The 17500-nt window shown below is 39.2% G+C and overlaps 2 protein-coding genes across 3 annotated transcripts in view; one reads left to right on the forward strand and one right to left on the reverse strand.

The window, feature by feature from the left end:
• The window catches only part of LOC138022281 (mitochondrial genome maintenance protein mgm101 homolog), an 8343-nt gene extending 3491 nt beyond the window's left edge, over positions 1 to 4852 (reverse strand). The window contains exons 1-4 of the mRNA XM_068869380.1: positions 4652 to 4852; positions 832 to 938; positions 643 to 746; positions 1 to 46 (exon numbers count right to left, since the gene is read on the reverse strand). The exon at positions 1 to 46 is cut by the window's left edge and continues 158 nt beyond it. Coding sequence (XP_068725481.1) covers positions 1 to 46; positions 643 to 746; positions 832 to 938; positions 4652 to 4824 — 430 coding nt within the window. The 5' untranslated portion in view covers positions 4825 to 4852. The remainder of the gene's footprint in view (positions 47 to 642; positions 747 to 831; positions 939 to 4651) is intronic.
• A 34-nt stretch (positions 4853 to 4886) lies between these two features.
• The window catches only part of LOC138022279 (uncharacterized), a 14978-nt gene continuing 2364 nt past the window's right edge, over positions 4887 to 17500 (forward strand). Inside the window, exons 1-8 of one of the 2 annotated variants that reach the window (XM_068869378.1) lie at positions 4887 to 4966; positions 6123 to 6286; positions 6460 to 6561; positions 12650 to 12862; positions 14817 to 14853; positions 15209 to 15496; positions 16519 to 16812; positions 17294 to 17500. The exon at positions 17294 to 17500 is cut by the window's right edge and continues 2364 nt beyond it. In XM_068869378.1, coding sequence (XP_068725479.1) covers positions 6191 to 6286; positions 6460 to 6561; positions 12650 to 12862; positions 14817 to 14853; positions 15209 to 15496; positions 16519 to 16812; positions 17294 to 17346 — 1083 coding nt within the window. In that variant the 5' untranslated portion in view covers positions 4887 to 4966; positions 6123 to 6190 and the 3' untranslated portion in view covers positions 17347 to 17500. The remainder of the gene's footprint in view (positions 4967 to 6122; positions 6287 to 6459; positions 6562 to 12649; positions 12863 to 14816; positions 14854 to 15208; positions 15497 to 16518; positions 16813 to 17293) is intronic. The other variant, XM_068869379.1, reaches the window with a different exon arrangement.

The following is a 17500-nucleotide window of genomic DNA, read 5'->3' on the forward strand; positions in this document are numbered from 1 at the left end:
ACAAAGCATACTCTCGCACAATCAGTTGACTGTTATCTCTGTCATTCTGCAATTCAAAATTCCAAAACAAAGTTTAAAACTAAGGTAAAAGGGTTTTAAATTCAGATTACAATATTACTGAGGTCAGCGAAATGCTACTGCAACTACAGTAAGCCAACAATGTAAATTTCAAGATTAGTGGTCCTTTTGTTAAAAGCTATACATGTATGAATGAGGTCACTGAGGATTAAAGCCTTAACAAATTATTAGGAAGTAGAAAAATTGAAGTGAAGTCATTTGAATCAGTTATATACAATATTACAACCTACATTGTATGACCTTCTTGTTATGTTTAGAAGCTCTACCACTGGGCAACTGGATTTTGATGCGTGGTGCTCATTATTAAACTATGTGAAAGATTGACGCGGCCTCTTTGATTTGAAAACTGAAACATTCACATTGTGCCTCCCATTTCACAGTTGATGGTTTCTTTCAAGGCAGAATGTTTCTTCTTTCAATGGCAAAAGCAACAAACTCTCTGGCGTCTAAGGTATTAAAGTATTCATTTTGCCTTTAATGATAAAAACTTGAAAAGGTTTTTAAAAGTACTCAGCAAGCAGGAAAAGAAAAGTCAAAAAGGAGGTAAACCAGCCAGATTTTGACCTGAAATTGAAGAGATTCTCCTTTTGGAACCAATGCCCAGCCTCCTGGGCCAAATGCTTGATTGAGAATCCTTCTGTATTTAATCTCAGGAACATAAATCAGTCCTGCAAGCATGAAAACTCAATACTCAATTAAAAAAATTAAAACTACCATCAATCCTCATCAAAAGGGATTATTTGTACAATGTACCATCAGGTTTGATCTCTACATCACTCTCATTGATTGGTGACATTAAAACTTGAGTTATTTCAGGACTAAATGGAACTGTTGCAGCTCCAGAAAATTCTTCAGATAGCCTGAGAAAAAAAAAACAAGGAATATTTTACAATGAAAACTTGCATTGAACTGACCTTTGATGCAAACTGCTTTAATTAACCCTTCCTCACCTGAGAGCGAGACACATAAATTTTACTAGACTGGTTAACACCAGATGATTTTACTCATCAACTGGGGGCACTTTAGCTGTAAATGGGCTAAAACTACATACAGTCTCACAAAAGATTAGAAGTGTGATAACAAGAATTAAAAGTTGTATGACTCTACAAGTATATGATCTTCTTGATCAACCCAGACAAAGGAACCCAGGCATATATAGTGCAACCCAGGGATTACAATGGGAAAAATAATGCTCCATTGGTGTCACAGGACTCAGTCGTATGACAGATCAGACAGCTTCAGATCTTGTAGATTGCACTGATTATGTAAGCAACCCTTTTGTTAATTCCTCCTCTTTTTGTATTGTATGCATGAATACTGTGATTAACACAGAAGTAATCATCTTAAAACATTCCTCCTTCCTTTTGGGATCATAAGTTACCCAATCAAAATCACAGGCCCAAGGAGAAAAGTCTGTGATCCCATGATTCTGAGAACAAGCGTGATTTTTGTGTAACTAGACGCTGTGTGAGCGTAAACTGGGTTGCCTGTGGTACATGTGACACAAAAACAGAGGGCACTGAGTTGTGTGGTATTAAAGACCCTGAAACTGGATTTTCCCAGGAGTAATGGTAACACTGAAGAAAAAAATCTTAAAAAAGAAGAAAGCTTAGAAATCCAATAGGTGCTCCTGGTAGCTCCTACAATGGAAGAAGCAGGCCAGGGGATCGAGCATATTTCTCATCCCCAGAGCTGCTCAGTCCAGAAACGAGAACACTACTTATTTTTTGTTTCCGTTTTCCGACATAAAAAATAAAAAATAAAAATAAAAATCAAACAGAGAAATTCTACTCATATTCTGACTGGATTGCCATATTCTGGAGGATCTTGGAGGATCCTGGCTATTCTCATTCCGGATTAGGAATAACAAAATACACGGAATATCAATTTGCAAAAGAACACATATTCTGAAAACGGCATACTATTAGCGAAGGTGATCTGGGAACTATTGTATCTGTGCATGCACCAATTGCATTGGCCTTGCGAGTGAAAAAGGTTTCCCGAAAGTTTGAAACACGGAATGTTGAAATATGCCCATATGTACCAGTCCTTTGGTAGTTTTCTGGATTTTTCAGTTTGCTTCATTTGCTAAAAACCTTAAGGGGGAAGATGACAAAGAATTTTTTGTACTTGTGTGTGCTTTGCTTAGTCATTGTCGACTTATTGTGGTTTTTGTACAAACCAATTAATGCCAACGTCATTTCTTTTGACCAGGCAAGGACACTTTCTTTTATTAAGACTTCTTGTTCTAGCATCGGTAAAGAAACAGAAGAGAGGCCAGCACACCTGCATCCACAGTAGACATTTTGCACCACTATTCCAATCAAATTGTTACAATTTTCAAGCCACCAGTGGGTGACCAGCCGGTCGTGTATCATTTCCCGCCAAAACTTTCCCAAAAGAATGCATATTCTGCCTATTCGGAGTGAACCATATTCCGGTCATTCCGTTCATTCTGCTATAGAGAGCAGAATGAACGGAATAGTATTCTGTTCATTCCCAAAACGGAATAGGTCCCAAAAGAACACAAATACTGTCTATTCCGTGTATTCCTAAAACGGAATAGTACCAAAAGAACGCGCCCTGAATTAATACGAATTTTAACCCCTCCTGGATGGTTGGTAGCTCTATGATTGCCACCAGAAAATGTCTTACGTGTAATTGGACAAAATGTTTTAGTCTACATTGCAATACAACATAACATTTGTATTCTCAATATACCTGACACCCTTGAACAAGGGCTATTGCATTGACATGTGCACCAAGATTTTGAACTTATGTGATTCAATAGACCTTTTTGCAGATACGGCGGGCATTTTGATTTCTATTGTTTCAACTACTTACTATGGGATGGTCGCAAATACATATTAATTTGCCCCCTGAGCATCCCATGATGTCTTTCGAAACAATAGAAATCAAAATGGCCGCCATATCGGTAAAAAGGTCTATTCAATGAGATTTCATAGCCAATTTGTGGTTAGAACATCCCGGTAAATCATTACGAAATTATGCCAAATAACACTCCCCCAAAAGTGCCTGAAAACAAAGTTTCTATGAATACTGAATAATTTCTGCATTCTATTTGGGATTAATTGAGGTGCTCTCAGCCAATCAACATGCTGAGATGTCTTTATGTACGTTATTTATTATATCAAAGAAACAGACCCCATGTTGCTGTGCATGATTTCTGTTCAGTTATAGATCACAGAAGACATCAAAATTAATGTGGTAAGCTATAAGAACATCAGTGACACACTCCCCAATTGCCTTGCATTGTGTGCCACTTTTTTGTGCTTACCACATATATTTGACGTCATCCACCTTGTTTCTACATCAATCCCTACCATGCCCAAGGGTGGTGGGGTAGGGTTTGATTGACTCATTCTTCGAGCAGAGTCTCTTTCAATCTTCCGAGATAAGTCGGGAAGCAGAAAGTAGAATCTGCTCGCTGCCTCCACATTTCGTATTGAGTATTCGCTAAAAATTTAAATGTATTTGGTGTCAGTCATGCGTGACCAATAGCCACAAAACCACAAAACAAAAACAAACAGTCAGGATATTTTCGAACAACTCCGGCAAACGCACGACAATCAAGGAATCATTTCATTGGAAACTCAAGATAGTCCATACTCTTAAAATGCCATTTCACTTTTTACTGACAAACTTATAGGTTTCTCAAATGAAACCATGTTGTCTCGCAGTGATGAGCGCAAATTTCTATTGGGTCGAGAAGCCTGAAAAATTTTCAGGACTTCAACGGGATTTGAACCCGCAACCTCGTGATACCGGTGCGATGCTCTAACCAACTGAGCTATGAAGCCACTGACGTTGGGAGCTGGTCACTTCTGAGTTCAGGTTTCTGTCAGACTAGTTTCCCTAACCGACACACATAGGAAAAACCCATGGGAATAATTGCCATGCTGTTGTAAATTTCAAAATATTGATGATGCGTGGCAAATGATCATGCGCAAAAATTAAAAAAACAGGTTTGACAAGTCGAAACTGGACTGACTCATCCAATTCTTTGGATGAGCGGCAAACAAAAGAATGTGGAGTCAGTGAGCAGAGTCTACTTTCCTCTTACCGACTTATCTAGGAAGATGCTCGAAGGCCAGGCTCGAAGGGTACAGTGTGTTGCCCAGTTTCCGGCCGGTACCAGAGCATTGTCAAGGTTATACACTACCCATAGTTAGCAGCTATCTATGCTCTACCATACACCCCTAAGTAACCATTTTGCTCTAATCCCATAAAGTACAGTCGCTAAGCCAAATCGAGATAGCCTTGGAAGTCCGTTTAGTCGAGCGGATAATTTGAATGAAATTTCTGCTTTCTATTGATGGCCGGAAACTGGACTCGCTGGCCGGAAACTGGGCAACTTACTAGTTTTGCAAAAAATGGCATAATTTCTTTAGTACTTGAGGTGGGCAGCCGATCTCCGTACATTTTAAAGGTAAGTAAATGAACTGTCTCTTGTAGAAAAATGAGAACGTTTCCGTGCATAAACAAGAAGTTAGGGCGATTACAAACTAAAGTGGCCGGAAACTGGCAACTGATACTGTACTTGAACCCTTACCTATCAACTGAATTATTCGATGATACAAATGCTGTGTTAGTTTCGTCTCTTTCGGCCAAATTGTTCGCTGCATTTCCTTTTTGCTCTTCGTTTGATAGTGATCTTGATGAAACTCTTGCGAGAGGAGTACGGATCGACAACATCGAAAATGCTGCCCTTCGAAATGCCGCCATTTTAAGCTGCCCCCAGGCTCCCCGAGTGACATGGTGCCCTATACACGTTAATGCCCTATATGGGGGCTAGCATGACGTTCTTCTCGTCTTCCATTTTCGCAGTTTTTTCCCGCAGGCAGAGGGGGGCAGAACCCTGCAAACTGTACGTAATCTATATATAACTTAATTTTAATTAACGTAATCTTAGTTTCGATGCCTTTATTTCCATGATTTACGAAAGATAAGATAAGCGCCCATAGAGGAGCAAGTTACTGTGGTTGTTGTAGTAGTTCCCAGAATAGTTTTCCAGTGGACATGGAAATCAATACTCATACTCATGGCATATTTTTGTAAGGAATGAATGGAGAATACTTCGTGGAAAGTGCGTGCGTACGGTATTTACGCACGAGTTGTTGATACAAAAACAACGAGTGCGTATTCTGTGCAAAGCACTTTCCATGTGGTATTGTGTTTATTATATGTATACATTCTGAGATTTAAATTCTTGTTTGTCGTATTAATTACAAACCAGGACAAACTCTGTTACACGACTCATGCAAAGGTTAAGTTATAACATAAGCTTAAATTTTTGCCAGAAACTTGACAATAAAGCAAGCAAAGAAGGTTAAAATATTATTTCAAATGTCTCAACAAGGCATCTTAAACTTGAAGGCTCATAATCCTCTCAGTCTTCACGTCTCATAGAAGGAATAAAGTCCGCAAGGTTCTTGTTTAATTATGTAGCCTCTATGTTTTGCACTTCTCGCTCGTCGCACTTTTTGTTCCAAAAAACGTTTCCAGCAATTTCATATCTGGATCGTTTCGTTTTCTCTTTCGTGTTCTTGTTTTAGAGACTTTCCACATCATCCTTGACCAAAGTATCATGATCAACAAACCTTTTCTCACTCATGGTTTTAAGCTTCAACACTTGCGAAAGCTTCAGATTTCTTAAAAAGTGAAAATACTGCCAGCTGAATGAAAATCACCTTGTTACGGCTCACACATCAAAAGACAGAATACACGGCACCTGACACCTCACAGGTGGACAAAGCAATACGCGCCATTTGATTGGCTGTTGGGTTCTTAGACCAGCTGGTGAACCAAATTTATTTCGCACATTTTCAGTGGGTAGATCTCTATATATAATAAACTATATTTTAAAATTAAGGAGAGACTGGTTACGTAAATATGTTGAGGCTCACCAGTGTCAGATTGTCGGTGGATCTCCCTTACGTCGCAGGCTTTGCTGTAGTGAACCTCAGAAGTTTGAGCAAATTGTGAATCATGCATGTCCAAGGTGGCCTCTTGTATTGTTTTAGGTTTTACACGACTGCTACGGGACAAAGTTGTATTTTCTGCAGGATACTATAACTCCATCCCATTCAGAATGAGTGGACCGCCACCTTATGGATATAACCCACCTTCACCCTATGGACAAGCTGGACAGAACCCTCCACCACCCCCTGTTCAAACATATCCACAAGTGAGTCTTTTTATTAATAGAGCATTGTTCACTCGTTTTTATGGAAAACAAGAGGAAATTTCTAGTTCTCTAGTATTTTCCAAAGGTTTCCCCTTTTCTGTTTTTGCTGTGTTTTAAAAAGTATTTATTGCTATAACAAGAAGTGAACAAGGTAGACTCATCTGTTGTTGCAGGGTGTTGTGCCACCACCTTATGGGCCACCAGTAGCAGGATATTATCCAAGTACCCCTTCTCAGTACACAGGACACCCAACACCAGCACAGGCAGCATACCCGGTCAGTATTGGTAGGATCACCCGAACAATTTCTCTTCTTTTATTATTGGGAAATGCACTTGTTTCGTATAGTTAGATCTACCATCTATACCTTTTTCCTATAACAGATACTATTGAATGACAATGTCATGGTAGCATTAGTTATTTTTGTTAAAACCAGGAAAAAAACAATGTCATCGTCAAGTGCCATCTTCGATACCAAGGTTGGCTGTCACACACACACACGTCCCTACTCAGCCCAGTCAAAATGTTTTTGAGAAGGAGGCAAGCTGGCTATAGTAATAGGCAGCAGAGGCCCAAGGCCACTGCTTCAAGGGCCAGGGGCCCTTGCATGCTAGGGGGTCCGGCGGAGCATGCTTCAAATGGTTGCATCTGGTGCATTTTAGGGTAAACTGAGCTCCTATTAGATGGCATTAAGATAACAGTAATGAATTAAGAACCACACAAGACCTTCAGTTTTCAAATTTAAGTTATATTCTGCCAGAAGCATTGTTGCAAAAAAGGATAACTATAATACAGGCCTTCTGACAGGGTGCAGGAAAAAATTAAAATTGTGCGCTATTTTGGAGGCCAATTGTGCGGGAAAAAAGTCAATTGTGCGGGAAATTGTGTGGGAGTGCGCAATCTTGCAAACATCGTGTTCTCCTGTCTACCTTTTCTTTAACCATATCAAAGTGAAATTCCTGCTGTAATGGCTGACTTATCTCTACATTTTACTTTGAATGATTTTTATATTATTGACTGAAGTTTAGAACCTATTTAAAACTGATTTTATGTTTGTTGAAGCAATCAAATGTGCTAAACAAAACCACTCTAGGTAATTGCCCCAGAAAACCTAGCGAGCCTCTAATGTACGTCATGTATATCTAAATAGTCTGTATCAGTCCCTAATCATGAATGATCTTATTTTCGCTCTGCATTAAAAAGCCACATGGCCTTATTTAGCAACACCTGTGCTTCGCTATTTGAAAACGATAGGCACAAACCGCCAATGAAAAATAGAATGAGAAGTGAAGGCGCCTTGTTGTTTATGTAACCCAATCGACAAGTTGTTCGCTGAAAGCATGGAACTACTAGAGTGTTTTCAAGGTAAATAGTCTGAAAATAGCCTAAAATATATTCTAGATCTCCTGATACTCAATAGAAAAACGCGTTTTGATTAAAATTTTGAGTAGATAAGTCCGTATTGTGCAGTATTTTGCAAATTTTCCCGAATTGTGCAGAATTGTGCGGGTTTTGCCAAATTGTGCAGTTCCGCACCCGCGCACCCTGTCAGAAGGCCTGATAATAGTACAAGCAAGTACTTCTTAACTGTGAAAGTGAGAAACTTAGTTGCTGAAAGTTGCCTCATAATATGTTATAGAGTCAGTTAATTAAGTTAAACTGACCAGTAGATCTGCAGAGGCAGTCAAGTCCTTTAATAATGATATACTCGGTGTTAAGTTGGACTCAATTGATTTGAACACTGACATAGAGGTCCTGTGGGAGGATATCAGACGATTCGTCTATGGAGCTGCTAAGGACTCTTTTGGACATCACAAATCTAATTGCCCTGACTGGTTTGCTGAGAATTTGGATCTACTCACTCCTGTCATTGAATGTAAAAGGAAGGCACTCATTCCTCTAAAGACAAATCCTGATGCTAGCCATAGAGCTGTTTTCAACAAAGCCTGCAGAGATACAACCAGGCTAACTCGGTTATGCATTAATCATTACTACCAGCGGCTCTGTGATGAAATTGAGACAGCTTCTGCTTTTGGCAACATCGGCAGAATGTACGATGGCATTAAATCAGTCATCGGTCCTTCATGTACATGTAAGAAGACTGCTCCACTCAAATCGAAAGGTGGAGTCCCAATAACACTCAAGTCAGAACAGCTAGACAGGTGGATTGAGCACTTCTCAAATCTGTATGGAAATGAAAGCACTTATTCTGCTGATGTCCCTGCTGAGATCCCCACCATCGATCCTTTACTCCAACTGGATGCAGAACCTGAGCTCGATGAGGTTGCTTTCACTCTTAACCAACTGAAAACTGGTAAAGCCCCAGGTTTGGACTCAATTGCCGCTGAGTTCCTTAAAGCTGGCCAGACTGCACTGCTACCTTATCTTCACTCCCTCCTTGTCAAATGCTGGAGAGCTGGTAGGATCCCACAAGAGATGGTGGACTCAAATATCATATCACTGTATCAAAATAAAGGCGACCGTGGTGACGGCAATAATTACAGATTGGAAAGGTCTTCGCCCAAGTGTTCTTATCCAGTCTGCAAATAATGGCTGAAAGTGTGTACCCAGAGTCTCAATGTGGCTTTCGTCTTGGCCGTGGAACTGTGGATATGATCTTCTCACTGAGACAGCTGCAAGAGAAATGTTGGGAGCAGCAGAGACCCCTCCACATTACGTTAGTCAACCTAACAAAAGCATTCAACCTCGTCAACCACAAGGCTCTCTTCCTGATTCTCCAGAAAGTTGGATGCCCTCCTATCCTGCTCAAGATGATCATTGCCTTCCACGAGAACATGAGAAGCACAGTACAGTCTATTTGTACAGTTTGATGACTCTATATCCCAACCTTTTGATGTTGTTAGTGGTGTCAAGCAGGGCTGTGTCTTGGCCCCAAGCTTGTTTAGGATCTTCTTTTCTATCCTGGTCTGAAAGCAACTTCTATTTTACCATCACTTGCTGTCAACACACGCCTTGATGCAAATCTCTTTAAGCCCTCTCGCTTAAAAGCAAGAACAAAGGTCTCCACTCATTACATCTGTGAGACGCTCTATGCTGATGATGCAGCTTTTTGTGCGCACAGTCTTGAAGACCTTCAACTGATTATGAACAGCTTTTCTCAGGCCTGCACTGACTTTGGCCTGACAATCAGCTGAAATCCCGCATTGCTTTTCTGCATAGCAAATATCACAGTCCACGATGCTACCCTGAAGAATGCTGATGACTTCACCTATCTTGGCTCTAGTGTATCCAGTGTCAATTCTCTGGACCATGAGATCAACTGTTGTTTGGGTAAGGCTGGCACTGCCTTTGGTCATCTTACCAAACGTGTTTTCAACAACAAACAACTCACCATCAAGACTAAGATTAGAGTTTACAAAGCATGTATCCTCAGTATCCTACTTTATGGGTCTGAGTCCTGGATTATGTACAGGAAACAAGAACAGAAATTAAACAGCTTCCATCTCCGATGTTTGAGACAGATCCTGAACATAAGCTGGCGTGTCAAGATCACGAACACTGAGGTACTATCTCGCTCTGGCTCAATGCCACTAACGTCTACTCTAAAGCATCAGTGCTTGAGATGGCTTGGACATGTGCGTAGAATACCAAATGATTGCCCTCTGAAAGTCATTTTGTATGGGGAGCTAGCTAATGCACCCAGAAAGATTGGATACCCAAACCTGAGATTGAGGGGTGTAATCAAGCTTAACCTTAGAGACTTCGACATCAACTTCTCAACATTTGAGTCTATTGCAGAGGACAGGTCTGCCTGGCATACTAGGCTTCGTACCGGCTTGGATCATGACATCGACAGCTACCATCTTCACCAGGCTGCGAAGAGGCAGAGATGCCATCAGAATCAACAACAGAGATGAAGAGTAATGATCCTACAAGGATCTACATTCAGTTTCCATTCAGTTAAATAAAAGGCTTCAGATCCTCAAATCATTTGAGCTTTATATAATCTCAATGCAAAGCTATGGGTTTCCGGGGCTACATACTTGATACCGTGCGAAAAAATTTAGAAATTTGTGAAGTCCCTGCGCCAACGTCAAGAGATGGTTTGGACGCCGTCTTGTTTGTACCTGCAATAACCATGACCGCTGACGATCCATTCGGCTCACTTTCCCACGCAATGAGCGTGTTCCTGCAGAAGCGATCGAGTGCGGCTAGGGTTTACGTGGTGTATTTTTTAGTTACAATTTGAACTGGAAGTTTAGAAGAGACCTTATTGCCTGAGAAAGGATGAAGGCTAGCAGTATGCAGTCGAAACATAGTGATTAACAACCACTCAGTGATTAACAAAAACGCGAACAACCTCATCCTGAATACAAGTCTGACAAATGTGAATCCGAAGTAAGCGGCAGATATTGCGTTGTAGGCGGCCAAATAGCCGGCTGCCGGCACATTTTGACTGGACTGCCTACTATGTGAGTTGGTCTTATAATAATAATAATAATAATGATAATAATAATGATAATAATAATCATCATCATCATATAATAATCATTATAATAATAATACTGGTAATAATAAATACAATACATAATAGCGCCTTCACTATAAATATTGGATGGCGCTGTTTACAGCTGAAATTGGTTAAAATTAAAAAATTAAAATTAAACCTAGAAATATAATTATTACAATAAAATTACATCACCTGAAAACTCATCTAAATAATTAAAAACGTATTGATTTATCTAAGTAAAATGTCATTTTTGGATATGTATATAAATGACTGTCGCTCATTGATATGCAAGTCTAAATAACAATGTTTTAAGTTCTTTTTTAAACTTTTTTATGTTACTTAATTGTCTAATATTGTCAGGTAAACTGTTCCACAGTACAGGTCCAGATTTGAAGAAAGCCCAGTCTCCAAACGCTTTGCATTTAGTTTTTGGAACCAACAACTGATCTTTGTTGCCTACTGCCTTGAATGACACATATCACTGTGTATTATCGTCATAGGTACAGCTGTATGAATGTTTGTTAGATGTTTATCAACTACTTTAAATAGTCCTGATGCATACATTTGAAACAATGCTGGTCCGAGGCAACTGCCCTGAGGTACTCCCATGAAAACAGTCAGACATATATTGTTTAATCATAACCCTTTGTTGTCTCTCATCTACCGGTAGGTAGGATTTAAGGAGGCTCGAAATAGTTTCTCCTTTTTTCAAACAAATAAGCATATTCTGTTTTTAGACCTGTACAGTTACTACGAGTAACTTTTAGGACCTTGACGTCACAAGCGAGCGATGAGCCCGCCAAAATCTACAAATGGTAACGGTTAAATTCAAACTCGTGACCGTTTCCAGTTAAATGACGTCAAACCCTGAAAAGTAACCCTTGGAAACGAAGCAAGTTGCCCTTGACAACATGGTAACTTTAACGCTGAAACTTTGGCACCAAACTTCCCTAGTGTCATATTCAACTGAGAACCGAAGTAGGGTAATCATATTAAGACGAAATTTGGCCAGGGTATTAAGTAGCCATCACAGATTTCTCACATCACATTTTACTCCAAAATAACGTTACCATGGCAACGTTATTGGGCATTTCTTTGAGCCTTCCCATTCAGCGTTACCAGATAATGTTAGAAATAATCTCTAAAATATTTAAAATTCAACAAATCTGTAGTTCAGTTTTTCAGAAGATTAAATTTTTTCAAATGTGTCGCTTATTTCTTTTTTCACCTACAGAATTTTTTTAAATTTTTAAATTCACCGACCAGAAGCAGAGATAATTAAGCCAATAAAGTTGCAAAATCAGGAAAAATGAGGGGGTTACAAGATTGGCACAAATTTTTCCAACATCCTTGTTTAGTTTGTTTAGCTCATTTCTCTGTGCTTGCTATCAATAAAACTGTTTTTTAAAATATATTTATGGCACCAAGAGATATTTGAAGTTCTGTTTTATCGTTAATCTATCATTTTTCTCTGAGCTTTGCAAACGGAGTGCTTTTCTCAGCTATAAGTTAATTGCAACTGTGACAGTGCGACATAGAGCGCGTAGAAAGACTTTTTGCAAAGAGAGTTCATTTTCAGAAAAAAAACAGAAAAAATAAATACATTATTTACCAGCTTAGGTGGGTACATATAGAGAAAAACTGTGCCCTCGGCCTTGAGTACGTCCCTCGGCCTGTGGCCTCGGGCCGTACCCAAGACCTCACGCACAGTTTTTCCCTATACGGAACTCCCAGCTGGTGAATAACATGTATATATTAAGAGCGATATTTCTGGTACAGTTACTGTGAAACTTGTTAGATTTGGGGGAGGAAAAGAAATAATAAAAGTAAAGTTATGTAATGATGCAGATGTAACTTTTGAAGGTAAGATTTCACTCTTCTGTTTACTTTACAGCCAGCTCATGCTCCTCCGCCTACTGGATACTACCCACGCACCCCTGCCGGAGCCTTTCCTCCAGCTACAGGCGTTTTTCCAGGACCTTACCCTGGAGGACCTCCACCATATGAAGGCCCATATTTTGGTGCCGGACACCAACCCCCTGGTGGATCTGGCCATTTTCCAACCCACCCTGGACTTGGACCCCTTCAACCTCAGCTGAAAAGTGTTGTAAGTGTATATAATTCTTACTACATTCATTCGGCTTGGTTATACAAGACACCAACCACATAAAACCACACTGAGTGAGTTTTAGAAAGAGTATTTTTTATTTTAAGAGCTTCAAGGGCAAGTTGTACCGGTAGTTTTATATAATAAGAAACAGGCCTTCTGATAGGGTGTGATGAAAAAATGCAAATTCTGCGATTAGAAAGGCCAATTAGGTGATAAATGTTGTAAATTATGCAATTTTTTTCTGAGCAATTTTAAGCTTTTTTTCAAGGTTTCAGGATTAAAAAAACATGTTTTTTAATACTGCCCTAAAGACATTTTGAACATAAGGGAACAGTAATAAGCCATTTCCGAGTTCATGTCCGCCTTTATATGCAAAGTGTAACTAATTACCATCACAAAACCTTCGCACTTAGACTCGCTTTGAGGAGGAGAAAAATGTAAACTCGGAAATGGCCTATTATGAATCTTGATCAACATTAGCTGGGACAAGTAAAAAAAATGAGGTCTTCTGCACTATTGGTGCACCACTAAGGACATAGCTAACATGCCAAATGAATGATCAATAATTATTAATATTCCTGTATGCTACGACTAGCTTCTTACAAGTGCTTTGTTTTTGTGTGCAGTATATATATTTCTAAACAGATTTGCTAATCTGAACAGAGGGCGAGTGTGTGTTACACAAATTGGCAACTCCTTAAGAATGAGACTCTTACCAGGCCCCCGACATGCAAAATAATGCCTTGAACTTCGAATGTTTACAAAATTGAAGGTAACAAAGGTTTTTTAGCCATTTTCCATGGTAAATCATCTTTAAAATGGCGTATTTATGCAAGAACTCCTAAGAAAGTTGTTGATTTATGTTTTATTTTATGAATTTTGTGCGTTCTTTTGTGAATTATGTGATTTTTTGTGAATTGTGCGAACTGATGTGATTTGAGGTTGATTGTGCGAAATCGCACCATCGCATAATATCAGAAGGCCTGAAGAAAGTTTTAGGTTGAAATTGTGTCATATGTATTTACAAATGTGGTTCATTGCTATGGTTGTGTTTCAAGGTTCTCCTCATGAGCATCTGCATTAGTGTACTGGGTGAGTCAACTGATTCTAGCAGGGTACCTAGTTCTAGAATCAATGGTCATTTGCAGTATGAAACACTCACTGGGCAAGTCACTAAAGTACCAGTGCTTGAAACAGCTAGCCTCTGTCTTCACTCACTTCTTGATTCCCACATGTAATCATTCCACAGCAACTACTACCATTATGTTGCACAGTTTATACCCTCCAGGGAGGACATTACTAAACAACCAAACAGCGAAACAACGAAACACCAAAACACCATGTATGACCCCACCATACATTGAATACTAACCGACAAAGGTTGGATTTGAGATTACTGATAAACATCGTTTTAGGCCTAATTAGGCCTAATTAAGTTATTGCTCCTAATCTCATACATGGTGTTTTGGTGCTTCGTTTTGCTGTTTCGTTGTTTCGATGTTTGGTTGTTTAGTAATGTCCCTCCAGGGACTGTTGATGGCCCATTTGCTTTATTCAAATAGCAGTATTGAGCTTTTTTTTAGAGCAATACAGCAGTTAAATGACTCTTTCTTATTTGTGACTCTCTCCATTTCATGTAGCATTGCATTCAGGAGGCAGTGTGGCCCAGTGGTTAGGGCGCTTGCCTTGAGATCCGGAGTTCCCGGGTTCAAGACCCACTCTGACCACTCAATGAATTTGTTCCTGGTAGTCCCTGGTTCGACTTCCTAGCTGCACTTGTAACTAGACAACTGGTTTGCCTCGGGCCAGTTGGCCCGGTTAACGGTTGTTGTTGTTGGGTTCTGTTGTTTCGTTGATTGTTTCATTGGCCCTGAAAAGCCCCTATGGGGAGCGGTCAATTAAGTATGTATTAAGTATGTATGTATTATTCTGAATCTCAGTATTTTTGCAGGATGCAGAAAGTGATGATAGTGATCCTGGTGAATACTGTGAGTTGTTCTCTGTGATTCTCTTACCGTCAAGAAATATGACAGCTAAGACAAGCTGTCTAATACTTAGACACAAACCTTTCTTTCCTTACATCATAGTCTTTTTTATTTATGGAAACATTTGGGTAATAAGGCAAAGGAATTCTATGCAAGAGCTCAATCTTATTATATTAAATAATTCTGGCATTGATACTGTACACTGTACTTTATTGTAGAAATCCAAGATTTCCTGAGATTTTTTTGGTATCATAAAATCAACCATTTTTTAACTCTTTGTTTTGTATTTAAGGCCTCCCTAACTTTAAGATCTCACCATGGTATGGTTTTTGAAAAACCTTCTCTTTATTTTTGCCAGCCATATATTCCAGAGAAGATAAACATCCTCTGACAGTCAGATTCACCAACAAAACAGGAAAGAAAGTGCAACTGTTTTGGATCAACAAAAGAGGAAGGCGAAAGAAGAAGGGAAAGATAAAGGACAGCAATTCAAAGACTGTAGATACATTTGAGACTCATGTTTTCATGGCTATGAACAGGAAACTGAGTCGTGAACCACTGTTAATCAATGGCAGTTCGTTGTTCTTTGCATTTCCTAAAAAGCAAGGCGATACACATGTGGATGTTGAAATAAGAAAACCAACAGGTACATTACTTGACATATCATTGCAACACATTTTTTTCACCTTACTGTATAATGCGATACCTTGTTAGCTGCCCTTTTGCACCTGCCTTAGCTTGCATTTGAACTTTTCATAGTTTTCAAAGTCAAAGATACTCCTTCTGGGCCAATAGCCCTTTTCATGGTTAGTTTTTCTCATTTGCATTACAATGTAATCTAATGTGGATGCGAGGGAATTTCAGGTTAAAACTACAAAATAGCCCGAAATTGCCTCACATACATGCTAGATTATATAATAATTGTAATGCAAATTAGAAAAACTACTGGTAACCTTGAAAAGGGCTATTGTTATGCTCAAACATCCCACTTTAACTTCAGTAAAAAAAAAGCATTCTTTGGTCTTATCAGTGACAGGCAAAGCTAGTTTAAATTATTGTACATTCATCATAAGTGGTTGTTCCATTAAAGTCCTCTATCTCATGCCTCAGATCTCTTGGCACTGGGAAAAAATGGGTATTCAAAATAAGACATACTGTACATTCAAAAATTCCCACCCCACTCTGGAAAAGGTTAATTTCCCTTCATACATGTACCAGGCTTAGGTTGTTAAATGCCTCCACTTCCATCTTTATTTGAGTTCTCCATCTTTATTTGAGTTCCATCTACCCCTTCCTTGATGCAATTGTTTAAATTAATTTTTATTGATAAACCCATCACTATGTCACCCTTTAGCAGCAAGGACATCTTTCTGTAGGGTTAACTTATTTAACTGTAGTCATGCTAATGTGGAGGGCCGCCCATTAGCTCATTGACAGTACAGCATGTATGTTAATAATTAAAGGGCTTTTACATGTACATGGTTTGGATTGTTGGGATGATAATATTATTATCCTCTGTTATTAATGCAGCATGGGTGGTTTGTGGGATTGAATGATGATTCGATTCTTTTCTGTCAACGCCCTTTTTGCCCTCATTTTACATTTCTGCAAATTAAGGTTCATTATTGCAGGTAAATGATAGTTCCTACTTCTGTGTTCATTTTGCAGCCAGTTCCATGGACAAACTAAAATCAGATACACATGTAACCGTTCCAGTGGAAGTGAAATTTGTGAATCGCACACGCTGCGAGGTTCAGTTAGATTGGATTACTCCACAGGGCAATAGGGACAAAAAGAAAGTGCTGCCAAGGGGCCGCTGCTGGCGAACTACCTCTTGGGAAGGTCATTGCTGGGTCTGCTGTGACCCCAGGCATAACAAGCAGTTCTTTGCATTGAATCATGGGCTGCATTACAGAGTGCAGATGACAAGGAGATTAAGGGAAAGAGTTGTGATTACTGCAGGTAGATTATTCATTTGGTAAATGAAATTGAGATATGTCAGCTCCTATCATTAAGTGACAAAAAAGTTGACCACTCCCAATTGTCTCTCAATCCTATTGGAATCTGATCATTTTGTGAGTTCCTATTAAACCTGTAGAGGAATATATTTGTCAGTTCATATGTTTTCATAATGTAGTCTCATCATTTCCACATTCTCAACTGGTACAAGATGAACTCACAATGGACCAGTTTCCTGTTTGCTTGATAGCTCAGTTATTGGTAGAGCCCTGTACCAGTATTGCAGAGGTCTTGGGTTGAAATCCTGTTCAATACTGAATTTCTTCAGGCTTTTTGTGGTTGCTGTGTAAGGAGCGCGTTCTTAACTGCAATGATCTGAAATCTTAACAGAATGCTTTTCACAGTTCATTTATCAAAGATATCTTTCATGTATGGTCTCTTCAGTAAAGAAATTCTGACATTTCAAAATCTGATTTGTTTGTAGACATGAAAATCTCTGGAAGCAGCAGTAGTGACGGTAGCAGTAGCAGTGATTAAAAAAGTCACTAGTGTGTTAGCCAAGATCCACAACCAGGAGTGCAAAATTATGCTATGAAATGATCTTTGCAGTTAGATAAGTAGTTGCTTATCCGGTAACTTTCATGTCCATTCTGCAGTTCAAATAAGTTATATGAAATTTAGCATGTTCTAA

The sequence above is a fragment of the Montipora capricornis genome, chromosome 10 (assembly GCF_036669925.1).
Source record: "Montipora capricornis isolate CH-2021 chromosome 10, ASM3666992v2, whole genome shotgun sequence".
Taxonomy (NCBI): Eukaryota; Metazoa; Cnidaria; class Anthozoa; order Scleractinia; family Acroporidae; genus Montipora; species Montipora capricornis.